Below are 20179 nucleotides of genomic sequence, written 5' to 3' on the forward strand. Positions count from 1 at the left end.
AACTCACACACTCAGACTTCTGGGGATAAATTAAATATGGACGCGCCAATGAGCAAATCGCATGTCGGGAGGTGTGACTTGCGCGCTGAGAGCGACGCCAAGCCGCCATATTCTTTCCTGGTCGGCGTTGAACACGCCCCCTCCCTACTGCTCGCACGGAGAACTCACTTCGGCTGCATGCATGGGGGTGGGGAATACATAACCCCTTCTATTCACCATGGTTACAAATTTCCCAGCAAAGGTGGGCGAGGGTAAAGTGATTTCCGGACAAATTAGAGGGTGTTTGGCTGCATAATTTCTATCATCTGAATTTCTTTTACTTTTCCGCGGCCTCGCACGCGGTTCTCGCCGTCCCCTGGTCGTGATCGTTTTATGATAATATGCAGAGTTTGACTGCTTCGCGCTTGCACCCGTCGCACAGGAGGTTGGGTGCTTTTGCTGAGTAGCGGGAGGTTTTCTTCTGAGAGTTGCTTCCGAGTCGGGGAGGGGTGGTGCTAGGCTTCGGCTTCATTTTATTGAAGAACACTCAGAGCGGGGAGGTTGAGCCTCGGCCGAGGGGTGGGAAATAATTTAATGCCTGGGTCGGTTGTTTACGACCTGTGATGGGCTTCCTATGCCGTCTGGCCACTTGGCAGTCCCCGGCTCAAGACGTGTCTAAGCCTCGCCCACCCGAGGAACCAGAAACTGGTTCTCCGCCGCACATTGAATTGGAAACATTGGATTTTCCGGCTTCGGTCCGCTGGGGCTTGCCTCAGTTCATGTTGGAGTTTCAGTTATGTCGGGTGTCTTTGGGTGTGTGAGCCTGGCGTGAGTCGAGCGTCGTGCGTTTTCACGGTCTTATCAGAGTTGTACCCTGTGCTTCGGGGGTCAACCACTCGTACATTTGCATACCGGATACTGACCCCTTGTCGTGACGCTGCGTTTATCTTCTCGCACCGGCGGTATCCGCAAGAAGTTGACAGTGGATTGTGTTGTTGCGAGTCCTTGCAATTTACAGAAGGATTTCAGTGAAATGAAAGCGAATCGTGAAAATACTTTTATGCGTGACACAGAAATTGGTTTTTGGGAATAAGCGATCGAATCTAGTGAACTTGGTACAGAAGTGTTGTTGGTAGAACAGAGAGACATGGTGCTGGAGCACCAAGGACTTTTGCCGAATTTGCCTACGGGCGGACTGCAACCGGCACTGCAACTCTATGCGGCTGCAGCGGCCCAGTTGGCGCCACGTGCTCGTGTCCCACAATGGCCATTCCTGCAATTCGGTGTGCCTGGAGTGTTCGCAGGACCATTTCTGGCGAATCCTCGTTTTGCGCCGGGTGGCGGTGGTGCAGGTGCAGGAGGTGTTCATGGCGGTGGAAGTGGACCTCATCGTGGAGGAGGCGGTCCGCACGGTAGCACGTTGGCTAGTTTGAGCGGTCTGAGTGCAGCCATGGCGAATGTTAATGTACAAGCATCACAAGCGGCGGCCGCTGCAGCCGTTGCTCATCATCAGCTGCTGAATGGAAACCGGACTATGCCGGGACCGCCCAGCGAGGATTCTAATGAGGATCGAGGTATGTATGAGGGATTATTTGTTGATGTTAATTAGGGGTGTTGTGAGGAAAATGTAACATACCGACGGGAGTTAGATAGGTTTTGTGACAGGTTGAGTCCTTTTTTTTGGCATACTAGGTACTACTAGCCAATGTTAGAAAGCCCTTGAAAAACGAATACTGAATGTCAAACGAATGAGTTTAAATCAAAGAAATGTGGATAAAATGTCATAGTCGAATTCCAATTTTTAGAAAATAGGAAAAATGTTGGTTTGGACAGAATATGGAGCCAATATGGTAACCAAACTCGGGTGCACAGCGGGTCCTTGGATTTGGAATCTCGTTCTATTTGTACCTTTCAATGTGATTCTGGTTGTCCTACTTTTTTAGGATTGACAGTGAATCGACAGAGGAGAGTCTTCGGTCTTCAGAAAATTAAAATTATTTTCTAGAAATCATAGATATGCAAGTGGGTACTGTATTTCAGGAGCCAACTGCTCCTTCTCTTCGAAGAAACGAGCTCGCTGATGAAGTGGAGAATTGGTTCACGAAATACAGTATTTTGAATTTTTAACAAATAATGTAAGCCAATGAATGAAGGTTCTTCTCAGTCTATTCCTTGGTATAACCCCTGGCTGGGAAACAAACTTCCAAACTTCAACAATGAAATCAACAAGAGCTAGAATATGTGGATCTCGGATAACGGAGAAACAAATAAACAGGGACTGTAACATGAATATAGTCCTTTTTTAAATTTCAAAATTTTATTGGTAAATGAGGGTCATGGAGTAAACATCGCTAACATTGCTTCGAACTTTCCATCATAACCTCCTCTTCGGCAATTCGGAGATTCGGCTTGATATCGGTCGGTTTTGAATCGAAGTAAGAGTTGAAACATTTCTTAAGATCCTTTCCCTTATCAAATGAATCATCATTCAATTAACTAAAAAAGGACGGGAGGGGCGGAATTAGCGGTAGCCACTTGGTAATCCATCTGAGAAGTACAATGAGTGCTCAGGAATTTCGAAATTGATCTTCGGAAGGGCTTCTTTGGCAAGTCCTTCTAGGTTGGATTTAAGGTTGTCGTGGAGCAGGATCGTTAGACCTTCCCGATTTGACGTTGTTTCTCCTTTCGGCTCATTTAGTTTACTTGAGCTTTGCAAAGGTTGTTTTGTTGCTCGGTACTGTTTCCAAATGCAGCGTGGATTCTCGGCGGAAGGATGCGTATATCATTGCCTTTTATTAATGCAAATCTTGACTTTATTCATGACTTTTCCCTATCATCTTGACTCACCCATTCTTTCTTTTACTTCAAATTTACATAAAGGCCGTGCTTCTCCTCTCTCGTGATGGTTTTAAGTGACGGTTCTGTATAAAAATTAGTGGTTTTGGCCATGCGATCCTTAATGACGGATCAAGAGCAAGCTCTGTCTTTTTTTGACTCAGTTCATCAACACTCGACATTTTTCTTCTCGAGGTGAGATACCAAAAAATCGTCATCGCATTGCTGCCCTTCTTTTGGGCCACCTTCCGAGTTGTTTGACCGTCATTTCATAAGAGTCTGTGAAAGACCTTCATTGAACTAGTTAGCAGTTAGGTCGACCGAAGGGGGAAGCATCTATGAGATTTAGGTCAACGCCTTTAAACTTTGAAAACTAACAATGAGATATTCTAATGTCAAATATATATCAAAAGTTGCTCATAATGAAATCAGTAAGATTGTACCAGGGAGATCCTTAAAGAGCTGCATATATATTGTACATCGTCCTCTCCAACCAAGGCGCGTTTGCATTTCACAAAGAATCGTTTGGTATATATTGAGATATCTGGTGCCAGAAAAACGGGTGTGATTGGTTAAAGAGATTTACTTCAGTCCAAGTAGTCAAGTTTGAAGTGTGGCAAGTATATCAAAACCGCCCCCTGTCTCTGCCGTTGGTCTTAAATGAAGCGCTTTCTCGCAAGTCTTCCTTATTCTTGTCATGGGCACTGTCATACCAGACATCCAAAGTCCAGTTCTCTATACACTGCTCTGTGCTAGCGCTTCACGACAAAGCTGTTTTCGAACTTTTTGCTGCTTGGAACAACCGACCCTAATGAGATAAGTGCTATTACTGACAATGTCAGCGACCTGCCGAAAACTGAGTAGTTTAAGTATCTTGTATCAATGCTACCAGCTAATGATGAATTGTGCAATGAAATTGCTTCATATATCAGCGCAACTTGGATAAAGTGTTGATCCACAAATAGCATCTTTGGCAATCAACACTTGAACAAACGTCTGAAATTCAAAATCTACCGCAGGGTTGTTCGCCCTTCTATGCCTTCTATGTTTCCTATTAAAAGGTTGATCAAAACTACTATGGCTTTGTTCGCTAGATTGTGGTTTGTGAGCCCCTCAACTCCATTTATGACTAAAAAAAATGGCAAATTTCATCTAGTCTAGGGATCAGGGCCGCAGAGAGTAATTCCGGGTCCAGGAAGAGACTTATTCTGACCCTTACAATACTCCTTTAATTTCGGCCCGCGAGGACGGTATACTCCTTGAATCCACTATCACTGTTTTACCAGGACGGTGTCCCTCTGGGTAATTATCGGCAAGAGAAACAAGATAACTGGGAATATCAATCATGGTTAGAGACTTCCCAATTTGCATCCAATCGGCTCAATCTTCATTTTTAACATCCACACATTTTCAGTTAGGCGGGAACTAATTTTAGAATTTCCACAATGAATAGTAATCAGGCTGCCAATCTGAAGAACTTCCAGGACCTCAACTACTTAGTGCAATCATTATCCGCTTCAATTTTTCAAATATATGTGGGACAATAAGGGAATGGCTCGTGTAACTCCCACAATGCTGCAAAGATCTCTCCTCCAATGCGTGTCCTGCACAACTTAGCAAACGTGTCTGGTCTTACCTTCACTGCATTCTTGTTGGTCTTATTAACGTTTCCTTCTGGTCCAGGTCCCTTATAGCATACGTGATCATTCCCTTACTGATGATGATATGATATTATGATGAAATTAGCGCACGTGATCTCTCGTATGATTGTGAGATACCGATGTGATAGTCGAGATGGATTTCGTTGGAGAAAACTTTCCTATGCAGGCACCTAATTTAACCTTACCCCTTTGAAAGTTTGCTGGAGGATCACTTTTTCTTCTTCTACTCTTCCCATTTGTGGCTCTACAGGTTTCCTAGTTGATACTCCTTCAATAGCTAGAACAGAATTACCAGGTGATTGCTGTGTTTTACGACATATTGTGCACCAGTACAGTGTCAACGAATGTCCATCACAGAATGAACCAAACCGTTCCTTTAAAAACGTATTCAAATCACTTTCGTTTACGAGTATCATGCCAAATTGGGCGAGACCTAATAATGACCTGAACTTCCTTGGATTTTTGCTAGTCACTGGAAACCACGCGCCCAGGAGAGCTGGCTTTCAAAGCATGTTCTCGTTCATTATCAAAATAAGACTTACAGGAGCAGAGCAATTATACAAATACACGCAGCCTACCCCCTGGTTTGACTGCTGGGCGCTCATTTTAGATCTCCAGCAGTTTATTCCGCGATCCAAAAATCAATTGGAAGATTTCTGTAGGGATAATTTCGGAAGTGATCTAGGGACACAAATCCTGAGAAACTGGCAGGGGCTAGTTTGTAAAGCCTTAATTTTATCGAAAAGTTTGGATTTGAGTTTTGTCACACTCTTAGCAAACGATTGTTTATCCCAATAGTTTCCGTATGGTCTGTTTTGGACAAAACCTTTTTGAATGCTTTGGCAAAGCGCCCTTCTATGTTTCCAAGATATCCATCCATCCTGGAATAAAGATTTTACTATTCCGGGCCCCCGAGAAAACTTCAGGCCCGGAGGCCGTGAACAGGACTAGGACAGAAAAGGAAATAATGTTATCAGAGGCAAACTTGCTCAGTATTCACAGCTGCCCCTAATATCAATGCCGAATATTTTCTAATCGTTTTGTCGGCTGAAAGACTATCCATTTCACAGTCAGCTTAGTAAAAGAGGAACTGATTTTGAAGTTTTCTTGGAAACCATAGCACTTTTATAAGACAACAAGTCCTTTCCATTGTCGATTTTGTATGACATTCATGACCTGAATTGACGCCTGTTTCTATGTTAATAGATAGTCGAATTCCGAAGAACTTTAGGTGGCTTAAAAATCATAAGAACATGTCCTCAATATTGGAAGCAATACCACCTTGGCCAACTATTGTCGGATTTTCAGCAACAAAAAAAATAATCAAAAATTAACTTCGCTTCTTTAAGCTCCAATGTTTCAATTCTGAATTTGGGGGTAAGAATTGTAACCCCAAACTGACACTTCAAATTGAACATTGTCAAAATATGAACAGAAGGATTTACTGACCTCTCCACTTGATTACTAGAGGTCTAAGAATAAGTTGAAACGTGGATCGTCAAATGAGGTTTAATTCAAAGAAATGTATCTGGTGGTACACGATTCATCGCTGTACTAATATAGTAGATTAAAGACTGATGAGGAGGATTTTTGCTGTTCTTACTCTCAATCTCTATAGATGCAAAAGTATGTCAATGTTGGCAAAGAGATTAATAAGAACTCATTTGGTGTATACAGATCAGACATTTGATAAAATAAAATGGCGAAACCGATCATGACGAGCCGACCCCGCTTGTGAACGGGATAAAGGCTGAAGAAAAAGAAGATTTGGTAAACGACAAATACTATAAAAAAGTTGAATTTTGGAAGGCAGTAAGGGAATTGTAAGTTCAAATTGTGCAGTTCCACAGTTTCTGAGAAAACTCCTCACTAGTGATTAGGTGACAATTGAAACTGCTTTTTCTACCCTAAAACTGAGAATCAGATTATTCAGCGCAAACCGTTTGATTAAGTTTCGATATTAGTTTGATTATTTTGGATATTTACCAGGATTTAATTTGGGCCACCATCATTTTTATATTTGAAAGATTTTGAAGTCCAAAAATGGATTTCTCTTTTCTCTCTTCCCTCGGTTGCCTGCAGAAGTACCGAATATGCAATCCCTTCTTTTTTGAAATCCAATTTATTGTACAGCAGTTTCGAAAGGTTGGCCAGATGTACCAAAACCAGATACTTTTTCCTGATCGATCCTCCTCTAGTGTTGCTGATGAAAAATAAGTGTACGTATCCTTTTGCTATAAAACATGAATAGAATGCCAATACAATTCACTAGAGCCTATGATATTTTCCTGTTGATCCTTGACTTCCTTCAAATTTTGTTTCAACTATTTTGGTCCTTCAATTCTTCGAACACAATAGTATTTGACCATCAATGTCGACGGCGTAATCCAACCCTTTTCTCGTTTTTCTAACTGACAGTCAACTTTTTACTAAATACCCTTTTGGGTATCTACGTGTCATTCAAGCTCTATGGATGAGCAGAGATATATTCATTTTAGTTTTTTGCACCTGAAGCATTACTGGAATTGCTTCCTATATTCTGCGGAGGAGCATCTTCTCAAATACCATTAATTTTTCCCCTAACTGAGTTAAGGGCCATGTTTCGATACCATGATGTGCTTAATGACCATTTTTTGGAGAGACAACTCCGTTTGCTTGTATTCGCACTTTGCTTTTAGATTTAAAAGACGCGAAAGAAGGGAACAACTAGTTTCCGAATATGGTAGTTCTTTTATTAAAATAAATTGGAAACGAAAAAGGAAGACGCGTCTTTAATTTCAATACTGGCTAAAAAAAATCGCTCCAAAAATGTCAAATTTGACAAATGGTAACTCATACATTCGATGACCTACAAATCATAGTTCTGCCAATGCTAGACAGCAAGCCTGGAAGAACATAAATCTAGATTACATATCCGTAGTTTACTAAGAAGCATCTTTTTTTTTGTATATGAAATATTTGTTTAAAAAAACGGTATATGTAAGCAATTACTTTTTGGAATACCTTACCAAGGTAGGCCTAGACCAAATATTGGTTGCTGCCCGTTAATTAATAAATAATTTATACATACGAAAGTGGTCCCAAAATCCACAGAAAATATTTCTATTTCTATTTTGTATTATCCATGTTTCTGCGACGATTTCCAGTACCAGCTTAGTAGGGACATTGACCAAAGATGTTTTCTACATCAAAGGAAACCACGTTCGAATTATTGACAAGTTCCTAATCTTCTACGAAATTCAATGGAGTTATTACATTAAATATAGAGTCTGTGACCAAACGGTGGAGAGTGAGTACCATAAATTTTAAAAGCTCACATGCAGGACTCTCTATATCTGATATAATTGGGGTTATTGGAACGCTTCAGCAACCCAGAGAGTTTCAATAATGCTCAACTCACAGATTTCGAGAAGATGCTTTTCCCATTGAGAGAATAGGTCAGCCTTTTTGGGCAAATACTCAATTGAAACAAAAATGTTTTAGTTGACAGTTTCGATCATAAAGGCAGAGGAAGGCTCGTCAAATGCAGTCTTCATTAGATGAATGAACAACGAGCAAACACAACAGCGAACACTTTTTTTAAAAATTGGGTATTAGCCCAAAATGAGTGATCCGCGGACTTAAGGGAAGGATTAAGCGATTCTCAAATCAAATATACTTGATGGCGGACTCAGGACCACCCAATCCCTAAACAAAAATAGAGTCGTTGTCCTGGCTCAGACCACTCAAGGTTTCAAACTGACAGTGTCGACACGGTCTAATTCATACCGCTATCGGATTTTTGAATTTAAACATTTGGAGCTAACAATATCGGAGCGTTTCCCGATGTTACCAACCCAGCAGACGGAGTTTTTGACCCATTTGCCTCATCGCTATCTTTGAGTACCACTAAAAGGCACAGTGAAAAAAGGTTTGTATCATAGTAGAACTATTAGACAACTTGCGGTTTTGTCCAGAGCAGAGGTGATTAATCAGACAGTGCCTTACACAGTAGATACACGCTGGTATTTGCAAGTTGTCTATTTTTTGAAATGGGTTGCTAGCCGAAAATAGAGTGGTTTGTAGACAAAAAACAGTGGGAGAAAGTTTGTCCCAAATTGGACTTTTTGGAATATAAAGGTGGAAAATGCCATACCAAACAAAAGAGTGCTCAATACGGAACCTTGCGGAACTCTTGCCGTTACAATGTACTCTTCCGGACCTTCTTCCCCCTGCATTACTGAGGCCCCTTTGACAGATAATTGACGATGTTCAATTTTCCCAGGGGGCCCTACTCCATTCAATTATATGCACATATGCCATCCAAACTGACATCTTTTCGACATCTTTTAAAATATAGGTAGAATGAGATGAAAAGGATATTCTGGATGAAGTAATGACTATCAAATTCAACAAGAGTTTGCTATTTATAGAACTCCAGAGGTAGTTTCTAGCTTGACAAATTACTAGAATACCTGATGAACCTTGCAGAACCTGTGCAGAATGTGGGCCAAATTATGTAGTTGTTAAAATTCAGGACCTAAAAAGAAGAGTTTTCCGATCATGAAAACGGTATTGGAAACATTGATTTTCATCCTTGATGTGACTGTTTCTCATTCGTTACTGTTGAGGAATGAATATTGCTGGTGAAACCACAGTGAACCATTTTTGCAATTTTCTGACTGTTTCGGTAAATTGGATTTAATTCCTGAATTTTGTTTTTCGTTGACAAAAGTGACAACATGGAAATGCTATTTGCCGAGGGTGAATTTAGCGTCGAACTTACATATTTCATGGTGCGGTCGTTAATTTACCCTTAACCCCTTACTTTAGTCTTAGCTTATTCCCAAGGTTTCTCAGTCGATTCACGATGATCTTATTTTTTTCAGAGATTTCATTTTAAATCTTAGATCTTTTATGAAAAATACATTCTAGGGGATGTTTTTATAATACTATATATCCATTCCTAGAATTGTATAATTTTAAACATGTTCAAATCATAAGACAATGAAAGAACCTTACACAAAACTAAGGGGGATTAGTTGGACTGGAACGTGAATATTTTGAATGATGCTCCTTCTCTCCAGTGTCTCAAGGTAACATTCAAGAAATTTCCTTCTTAGCTCAACAATGTTTCTCCTGAAAACAAAGTTAGCCTCAAATATGACTGACATTGGTAGTCAGGCCCAAAAATAATTTTACCCAAACAGATCTCCCGAAAAGATAGCATGGACTTGGATTGTAAACGAAGGAATTACCGTCGGAAGTGGGTCTTCATTACAAAAATTGATCATACCATTCCCATTTATGATTTATGATGATCAATCTGATCGTTAAAGTGAAATTTTATTGTTTATAAGTCTTATAACTACGAGTTGGTGACTTCCTGTTCGTAGTGAATAAAAAATATTTCACAAAAACCCACCCCCTCTTCTTCCAACTGCCCCTATTCCTTTAAATGCTCTCATAGTTCCCACTTATTCTTAAAATTAGAGAACCTGTTCAGAATCTTGACTAGTTCCATACGCTCAGTTTGTGGCGCGGCAGGATTAGTCACCGATAAATACTTCTGGCCCTCCATGAATAAAGATGTCAATTCCTGGGCCAGAGAGTGCATCGCATGTCAAAATTGTAAAGTCGCCAGGCATGTAAGGAAAGAAGTGGGCTCATTCCCCCGCACTACCAAGCGGTTCCACACAATACACCTCGACATAGTAGGGCTTTTGCGAGACTCGCACGGTTACAAGTATTGCATCACAATCATCGACAGGTTTACGCGGTAGCCTGAGGCAATACCTCTGAAACACATTACGGCGCAATCTTGTGCCGAAGCCCTCTGTCGAAAGTAGATACCTTGCTTTGGTGTCCCTGCAGTGGTCATTGCTGACCAGGGAATGCAATTTAAGTCCACCCTTTTCTCGGAGTTAGGAAAACTCCTGGGGTTTAAACGCCAGCGGACTACTGCATACCACCCGCAATCCAATGGGATGCCAGAACGTTGGCACCGGACGCTGAAAGCCGCCATTATGGCACGCGACGATCCGTCCTGGACCCAAGTCTTGCCTCTCGTCCTACTCGGCCTACGTATAACTCGCCGAGAGGAATTTGCTGCCAGTCCCGCGGAGCTGATATATGGGGAGAAACCGAGACTACCAAATGATCCGGTCTTCGACAAGAAATCGGGTCTCACAGAGTCGGGGTTGGTGCGTCTGCTGAGAGACAATCTCCGACGCATCAAGGCCACTCCTCCGCACCTGGCTGTGCGTCCAAGGAACTGGACACGTGTACATACGTCTTTCGTACAATGTTGCGAATGCGAGCGGACAGATGACGCCACCGGCGCTCTCCACTCAGTTTCGACCTCGCCACAGGAGTGGAGAGCAGAGTACCATGACTTGACGGCAGGACGTCAAAGAAAAGAATAGAGAGTCTTCTGTCTTCGAGCTTGTCTATTATGGCAATTAATATTAATTTAATTTCATGTTGTATATAATTAAATGCTAAATATAATTTAATATCATAAAAAGATAAAGTATTTAGCCTTAAGTTTACGCTACTAAAACTGCATTTGAACGACAATGGAAAACAGAATACGAATTCAATAACCATCTTAAGTCCACATTATTGCCAACTTCCAAATATCTCAATTTCATCCCCTTTCCATTTGCGCTCTAATTTCATTTTCTCCCAGGAAAAAAATCAATTTTCCATTTAGTATATTAATCTATCTCAAACACTCCCAAAAGCACAAACAATTTTCCCTTTTTCACTAAGTTTCGGGCATCACATAATCCTATTTCTTCTTATCTACATCCAAGATTACTAATTTGTTCCTATCCTTAGATTTTAATTAAAAAAGCTAATCGAGTTTCATCTTATCTTATCCAAACTCAGCCTAAGAAAGCAACAAAAAAAGAAACTTATCCCAACGGAAGGAAAGCCCAAACTTTGTGTACCGAAAAGACTTATTCCAACCCTGAAAATGTAGGCTCAACCGCTCAAACCCTAACTAGTTTGCCTAATTTCAAGACCACCATAGCGTGGCTACCACTAACCGCAAAAGCCATTCTATCTCCCCAATTCCGCTTGAAAAGATAAGATCTGGAAATGAAGTTCGGGCTCAGATTCCAAAATGGAAAACGAACCCATGAAAGCCAAGAGAGTAAAAAAATAATAATATTCGTTCAACCCCAAAGCACTTTATAAATTAATTCAATTCAACTTTTTCAATGTATTCGTTGATGTTTTCCAAAACAACCCTCATTTAGGTTTCCTCGGCTCTCACCTCCCCTGCTCCCAGTCGTCGTGATCCTTGAGAGTGGTAATCAACTCTCTCTAAAATATAATAAAAGCCTCCCAATTGAAAGTGCCAAATATTCCTTTCTGATTCCCCGTCTAACTCCCGGATGCGTTTTCAAAGTCCTTCCTCGAACAGCATGAGGCTCCCTCCCCAACCGGATTTGTTGTTGCTGATCCCTGAAAAGCCAACATGGTATTCGGATTGGGAATAGAAAAGGGAGGCGAATGCCTTCTTCCAAAGACGCTACAACCACAACGATTGACTGAATTTTTCTTGCCTTTTCGACAACCGAAAGATGCTTTGGATTTTATTGGGGGGTTTTCTGGGGCTTTTCATTTTCACTGTGAATTTACCGAAATTGGGGGATGATGATGCGAAGATGGGATTCGAAACAGGCATCTACAGCTTCCAAATGACGAAGAACTTAACTAAAAGATGAGCTCGTCAAGAGTTATGACACCCTTGGGATCGTCAAGCATCCCTTGTCTGGTTATGTGGTGCACCCTAAGCCATATGCATGAGTATCTAGGCAAGGGGAGAATTCTGCTATAGCAGGAATTACTGATACGAACGTCATAGGAGGAATTCATCTATTGGGGATGAACAGATTGTGTGTGAGCTTTGACTAGAAACAATTCCGTGTAGAGTTAATCTAAACCAGATTTCGACGTAGACAAATAGCTTTCAGTTAGAATTAAAAGGGTCGAGAGGGTTGGAATGGATCAGGGTGAATATTGGCCTGAAATGCCGTCGGTGGAAGGTGTGCGGTGCAGATGTGATGATTGGATTTAATGGTATCTTGTTTGTGTGTGGAGAAATGTTAGGTTTGGTTGGTTGATAGTGAAGCAAATTGAAGTTACCGGAGAGTGGCGTGAATTAGATTAGATACATAGCATACTAAAGTTGGGCTCCGTTTGTGAATAGGTAGAATGAATCGGTGTTCATAATATTGTGTTGGGGAAAAGGAAATGTCGTATTTGTGATCGAAATTCGAGGCTTTATTTAACATACTTAGAATTATCCGATTTAAGTCAAATGTGCGCCGTTTTGTTCGCAAACTTGTTGCCATTTAAAAGGCAACTGCACTGCCCCCTCCCTTATAAAGCTCCCCCCCCCCTCCTTATTTGCAAAAAACTCAGTCATTTTTCGCAAGCCTCTTTTGAGGCCAACTTAGTAGCACCAAGAGCCCTTTGCATGGACCAGAAGAGATGGTAATCACTTGATGCCAGGTCCGAACTATACGGTGGGTGCGATAGGACATCCCATCTGAGCTCTCGTAGCTTCTGGCGGGTAATCAAAAATGTGTGAGGCCGAACGTTGTCCTGGTGGAACACAACACCATTCCTATTGACCAATCTGGGCCGCTTTTGGTCAATCGCCTGTTTCAAACGGTTGAGTTGCTCACAGTAGAGAACCGAATTGAGGGTCTGGCCATAGTTGAGCAGCTCATAGTGGATGATTCGCTTTCAATCCCACCAAACACTCAGCAAAACCTTCCTGGCCCACAATCCGGGCTTGGCGATGGTTTAGGCCGGCGCGCCATGCTTCGACCAAGATCTTTTTCGCTTGAGGTTTCCATACGTGATCCATTTCTCATCACCAGCCACTATCCGCTTCAAAAATGGGTCGAATTCGTTCCGTTTCAGCAGTGCATCGCAGGCATTGATTCGGTTCAAGAGATTCCAGCTTTTTATGGAATCCAATCTTCTGCAAATGGTTCCAAACGGTTTTATGGTCTATACCCAGTTCTTGGAATCCGACCAACTACTGTCAAGCCTATTCTGAAGGGTGAAATTACAAGGATTCACGCAACCGAGTGGAGAAATTTGGACTCTTGCCGGCAAGCGAAAATCCTTGTGAAGGAGCCTAGGGCCACTAGAGCGGCATTTTTGTTGTCCCTTAAGAAGTGGGACATGAAAACCCTAGTAGGGCTTTTGACGGGACACTACCCCTTAAACTACTATATGGAAAAGATTGGGGTAGTGGTTTCGGCGGTGTGCAGCCAATGTGAGGAGGAGGAGGAGACAGCCCTGCACTTTCTATGCAGCTGCCCGGCATCCTCAGATCTTAGACGAAGACATCTTGGCAAGGTTTTCTTCAATGAAGAATCTGCACACTCTCTGCCTCTTGAGAATGTTCTCAGATTCGCTAAAGCCTGCGAACACCGTACGCGGGGAGCCATTGTATAGGCAAGTTACGGGGATAGTACAATGGACCTAATAATGGCCAGAGTGCGCGGAGCTGCGGCTCCCCCCAGTTAACTAAACAAACTAAATACCCAGTTCCTGGCCAATCGAGTAAATGCTCACATGCCGGTCTACTTGGATGATTTCGACGATTTTAGCGGTTTCTACGACGATTGGCCTACCAGTACGGAGTGTATCTTCGACATCCACTACACCAGAACGAAATCGATCGAACCAACGCCATACTGTGCGAGTCGTTACAGTATCGGGCCCATAAACTTCACAAATTTTTTCGGCCGCCTTCGTTGCATTTTTACCTCTCAGGTGGTAAAAATGGAAAATACGACGAATTTCTTGCTTGGTGGACTCTATCTCTATCTAACTTGAGACTGAAACATATGATCACAACACTGTGAAAAAGGCACTTATAGTACAGATTGTCGTCTTGAAATTGCCGTATAGTATGACCCGATGCGATAAGTACAACACAAGATTTGTTTAAATGTCGCCATCTATTGACAAAATACGGCATTACTTTTTCCCCAACCTAATATTTGCTAGCGGGAAATGTATAATAATTTCGCCGTGCTCTTGAAAGCACAACGGAAAGATTTATGTTTGACCCCTAAAAAAGGAAAGTCGCTGAGCGCGTTGTACTGGTGGTGCCACAACAATCCCCTTCCCAATAACCTTCGTGCCCGGTGAAGGGAGTGAAAATGTGACTGCTTTTTTGGGGGGCCACGACGCTGTGCTCGTGTTGCCGAAGAGACGATGAAAAAGGCGGCTGCTGAGATGACTGAATCTGCGGCCGCTGAGATGGTTGAACCTGCAGGAATAGCATGTCCGCCCACTCGAGATAATCAGGTTTTAGGTGGTCCGTGGAAAGGGTCTTTTCGACCTCGTTAACGTCTACGAGGAACGTGGGGCGTCAAAACCTCTAATCACTCTTTGCGGGCCGATATACGGCTGCTCTAGTGGCTTCTTGGGTAGTCGCAGGTGGCCAAATCCTTGATGACTAGATGCTGGGCAAATAGTTCTAAGTAGACTGCGCAGGTTGGTGGGACTGGTGTTTGGTTTATCCTCTGAGGAGTAATGAACTCGCCCGGAATGCAGAGCGATTACTCGAGAGTCATTTTAGCCGGAGAGGCTTGCAGAACCTCTTTGAAAGTGGTATGTAGCTCAAAAAGGACAGCTGAAAGCGCTCGGTGCCATGGAATCTCGGGCATGCACTTTAAAATAGTCTTGAGGATGCGATGCATCCGTTGTGGTGAGGTGTCGTGTGGACATCTTTTGGTTTTAGGAGGCGGTTGGGCTGGATCCGCAGGTCAGCCACAAATTGGCGACCTTGATCAGCAGTATGTACAGATACGTACCAAAAATAAACATCCATGTTGCTCACTCGGGAACTCAATGTATTGTGGTCTGTCATAGCGCTTTGGTAACTAGGCGTGTGTCAAACTAGTCAATAAGTCGAGCTGCCTAGTCTGACCCGATGAGGCTTTGTCGGAGCGCTGCGTTAGTGTGAAGGCGAGCGGGCGAAGGACAGTGTATATTATTATTTATTTATTGTCGCTGAAAATTCACAATTTGTTACAACACGAACTGGCATCCGTCTAGAATCTGTTGAAAGTATTTAGCAGCAGCGAAAACGGCGTGCAGCCTCCTACACTCTCCTTGAAAAGAAACATAATGGAGCCCACGTGCCATGTGCTCCCTGTTGGTCCAAGGTCTTACCGATGGCCATACTGGAAGCGTAGCTGCGCAAAGCTATCCTGTGGGTGAATGATAGGAAGGCTGAAGTGACAGCAGCGGTGATGCCTTGCTTGCAACGCTCAAACACGGAATCAGCTTCGATTGTCCAACTGATTTTGGACTTCTTGTTCGTACAGGCCTTAAGAAGCTCAGTTAGCGGGGCCTGGATCTTAGTGGCGTACGCGACGCAGCGACGATAATAATTAATGACGCCGTCTTTGCTGTGAGGAGTCTGTGAGCTTCGGGGAATTCGTGATTGTCTAGATTTTGGGCTCTGATGGACGGAAGCCGTTCTTGCTGATGTGGTATCCAATGAATATGACCTCAGACTGGTCGATTTCACATTTGCCCCAGTTGACCTGAAGCTTGGCTGCCCGTAGGAGCGAAAGCAGTTTTCAAGGTGACGTTGATGTTCTCCCTGGTTGATGGAGAAAACCCGATGTCTTGATAGCTGCGGACAAAATCCAGCTTCCTGAGGAGATGCACTTCTCAGCGCCATTGTCATATCTACTAACTCGAAACAAGCCGGAGTGCGAAGTGACGTCTATTTTGCTGACGTCCTCGTAGCGAGTGATGGGAATCTGGTAGAAGACTCGTCACACACATCGCGCGCCTCTCACCCTGGTCGCGTTTTCTTGTTGGACAAAGGGCTTTAGTCGAGCCAAGGAGATCCATTTAACCGTGCCTCCGACGTTCAGGCTAAAATGATGTCGGCCTCGCTGGAGAACTTCGAAGGCGCCCTCATAATGTGGCTATACCTTCTTTCGAGGAGCATCCGTCCTAAGTAAGACATGTGTTTACGATTCGAGATCCCTGGGCACGTCAGTTACGTCACCAAGAAGAACGAGTGGCTGGACTTGCGACCAAGAATAGTCGTCTTGCGCCATTATAGTGGCCTTCAACGTCCTGTGCCACCTTTCAAGCTTCTCATTGGGTTGCGGGTGGTACGCAGTTGTCCGGTGGCGTTTATAGTCGAGAAGTTTGCCCAACCCTGAGAAAAGGGAGGATTCAAGCTGCACTCCCTGGTCAGTGATTATAATAACCGACACACCAAAACGTGGAATCTATTCTCTATTATACAGTTATGTCTTTCAGAGGTATCGCCGCTGGCCACCGCGTGAACCTATCGATAATTGTAAGGCGATACCTGAAATCGTGCTAGTCTCGCAAAAGGCCAATGATGTCAAGGTGGATTGTGTGGAACTGTGATGCGATAAGTACAAAACAAGATATGTTTAAGCGTCCCCAACCCAATATTAGGTTGTTGCGTATGAAATGGTCGTTTTGGCAATCAGGTGAAGTTAGTTGCGATTTTGCTGTATCAAACCATCACCAGTTGGCGCTGTCGGTGTTGAATATTGAAGTATAAATACTCCTACATTTAATCAAGGAGTCATTTCAGTTTCGACCAACTTTGGGATAACAGGGAATAGAAAAGAAAAAAAGGATGGAAAAGAGCCAAGAACGTATACTTTTTCTGTATGAGTTCCAACTCGGTCATAAAGCGGCGGAGGCTACCAAGAATATTAACAGCGCATTTGGAGCTGATACAGTAACCGAACGAATCACACGGCGGTGCTTCGAAAAATTTCGGTCAGGTGACGTAAGCCTTCAAAATGAGCCACGTTGACATACAGGACCATCGGCCAGAACAACGCTTCAAAAATTGAATGAATTCCAGTATGAGGTTCTGCCTCATCCACCATATTCACCGGACCTTTCGCCAACCGACTACCACTTTTTTAAGCATTTGGATCATTTTTTGACGGAAAAACAATTTAGGAACGAAGAGGCTGTCAAAATTGGCTTCGACGAATTTATCAACACTCGACAGTTGGACTTCTACGAAACTGGCATAGATGCTCTTGAATCTCGCTGGGAGAAGTGTTTTGAATCGACTGGCACCTATTTTGATTAAATAAAGAAATTTTTGTAAGCTAACTACTCCACAATGCTCTGACACGAACAAAGGTCTTATCTTTACAAGGAAACTTGTCTAACTGCGTCAATCAACCCATTTACGTAGGCGCATGGACTAAGTGCAATTTTCACTGGGCTCATAATTTTCATAATTAAAACATTAAGGAAGTACATGTCAATAATATGGATACACACATATAAGTTCGTAACATACGTAGCACCTGCCGTTTACCATTTTTCTTTGTCCGTACTTTGTTGTGAGTACGCTCGCTGGGCGCAATTTCTTAAGGTCTAATATCACGCAACAGTTTCTTAGGAAAAATCTAGATATGCTAAGCTGGATATGGATTATACTAATAGAGAAGTGCCCATATATGTACGGCAGAATATCATAGATGTTGGAAAATTGATTTATAAATTGCGTGCAGACAAAAAGTTATGAAGTGAAAATATACAATTAGGTTAGGAGGCATATCAATTAGAAAAACACAATAGGGAACTTGGTTTGGATAAGATATTGCCTGGATCTTTGGTAAGATTAGAGAAAGAGATTTATTGAGTAAGCAATTTCTCATAGTTTTGAGAAAAGGTTGATGAACAATGAGTTTCAGTCAAGGTTAAGTGATAGGAAACTTTTCAGGGGACAAGAATCACATACTTGAATTCTAAATTATGTCCCAGGAATTGATCAAAAGAATTTTTGCTGACGCGAAAAATAGATTTATTTGGTACAGACGGTTAAAATTCTCCAAAATAGTCTCCCCTTCCATCGATAGATCTACCGAGACTATTCTGTCACGCCTGGAAAGCACCCTGAAACTCTTCGACGGGAATACCCCTTTGGAACCTTGCAATTTCAGATTGAATGTTCTCGGCCGACTACAAGTGCTTTCCCTGCAGCTCTTTTTTCAGTCAGGGGAACGAAAAAAGCTACATGGAGCCAAGTCACGGCTGTAAGGAAGCTGGGACACCACAGAGGTCTTGTTCTGAGTCAGGAAGTTGATAACGACTAAGGCGGTGTGGCTGGGGGCAATGCCGTGGTGGAGCTTGAAAATATCTTTGATGTCAGGCTTGACGCGTGCGACCCGACGTTTACCCCCAGGTAAATAGCTGCGTTGACAGTTTGTCTTTGATGTACAAACTCAAAATGCACAATTCCTCTGACGCCGAAGAAGACAATCAGCATTGTTTTGATGCCAGACTCAGCTCGTGCGCGCTTTTTTGGGATTGTGTGTGCCACTCAGAGCTCTGCCTATTGGATTCTGGATATCCTTAAAGGCCTCTTGAAGCATTTGATAAGTTTCCGTTGCATTCTTTCCAAGTAGCACATAAAACTTGATCGCGTACCGCTGTTCCAGTGCATTATGCAATGACGCAATCGAAAAACAGACTTTGCGGAAAGATATGTCCTTACACTCCTACTGCTCAGAGTAAACTCAAACAAGGCGCATTTGAAAGGGCAGAACCCTCCCCATAATCTTCAACCGATCTGATCGCGCCTGCAATGTATAGTTGCGTCATAAATGCACACTACTTTCATAATGCACCCCGTAGATCAAAACAATTTAATTTATGGACTTCAGTCTTTTAGGCCTTCCTTTTCCGTCTCCAAGGTGGATCTGAGTTTTGGTTGCAGTTTATTGAAAGATTTGAGCATACTTTCCACCTCTTCTTTTCTCATGAATTCGCAGTGTTATCTACATATCTCTTCCAAAATCTTAGCATAAGGTCGGTCTAAATTAACTTCATTTCCTGGTTGGACATCAGAGCCCCTTTTTTTGCCGCTTATAATACACACCCTTAAAAGTGAGTAGTTTTCCTCTATACAGATTCTGAACAACTTCATATGTTGTTTTACATTACTTTCCCATAGTTGACCGTTTTGTTGATGATGTAGCCAATCGTATACTAGGGTGGTCGATTCTTTGAACGGGATGATAGGGAAGAGAGCTTTGATTTCAAAGGATACCGAGACTTCCTCTTCCTCCAAAAAAAGGCTTCTATTTCAAAGACGCCAAGACTTCCTATTCTTCTAATTCTCCTTTCACATGAAGAGCCTAGGAGAACTTGCTTGAATTCTCGACCGATTTAATCTCAAATTATTTTTCCATAGTTGGAATTCCTGCACAGATATTTCCAGGCAAACGATTTGTCTCGTCTCCACGCTTGATTCATTAATTTTGGAGAGCCGTTGATCCAAGGAAGTACTGAGTTTGAGACTTATAGTCTGCTGTTTTCTAAAAATGATTAGCATTCCTCGATAACCCCCTTTTCCACCTTTTTTACGAGTTATAGTTGAGGGTCAGCCCTCAGTTTTGGATAGGGTCCTTCTTGAGCTTGTCCTTCCTCTTTGCTTCTCGTATCCTTTTTGTGCAATATAAGCAAGTGCATTCCCTTTAGTCATTTAAATGCACTAAACAACCTTCCCTCAAACCTCCTAATCTCCCTCTCCCGTGGTGGCATACCAGCTCTTGCCAATATTGTTTCTCTTGATGGGCTCCGTTGTTGGAGTAATTGGCGACGCTGGAGTGTGCATTGATTCCTGCTTCTACGTTGGTCATAAGTAG

At 42.6% G+C, this 20179-nt stretch overlaps 1 protein-coding gene across 2 annotated transcripts in view; it reads left to right on the forward strand.

The window, feature by feature from the left end:
- The first annotated feature begins 703 nt into the window (after positions 1-703).
- The window catches only part of LOC119655961 (homeobox protein unc-4), a 135838-nt gene continuing 116362 nt past the window's right edge, over positions 704-20179 (forward strand). The window contains exon 1 of one of the 2 annotated variants that reach the window (XM_038062183.1): positions 704-1553. In XM_038062183.1, the coding sequence (XP_037918111.1) occupies positions 1127-1553 (427 nt within the window). In that variant the 5' untranslated portion in view covers positions 704-1126. The remainder of the gene's footprint in view (positions 1554-20179) is intronic. The other variant, XM_038062185.1, reaches the window with a different exon arrangement.

The sequence above is a fragment of the Hermetia illucens genome, chromosome 4, assembly GCF_905115235.1.
Source record: "Hermetia illucens chromosome 4, iHerIll2.2.curated.20191125, whole genome shotgun sequence".
Classification (NCBI taxonomy): Eukaryota; Metazoa; Arthropoda; class Insecta; order Diptera; family Stratiomyidae; genus Hermetia; species Hermetia illucens.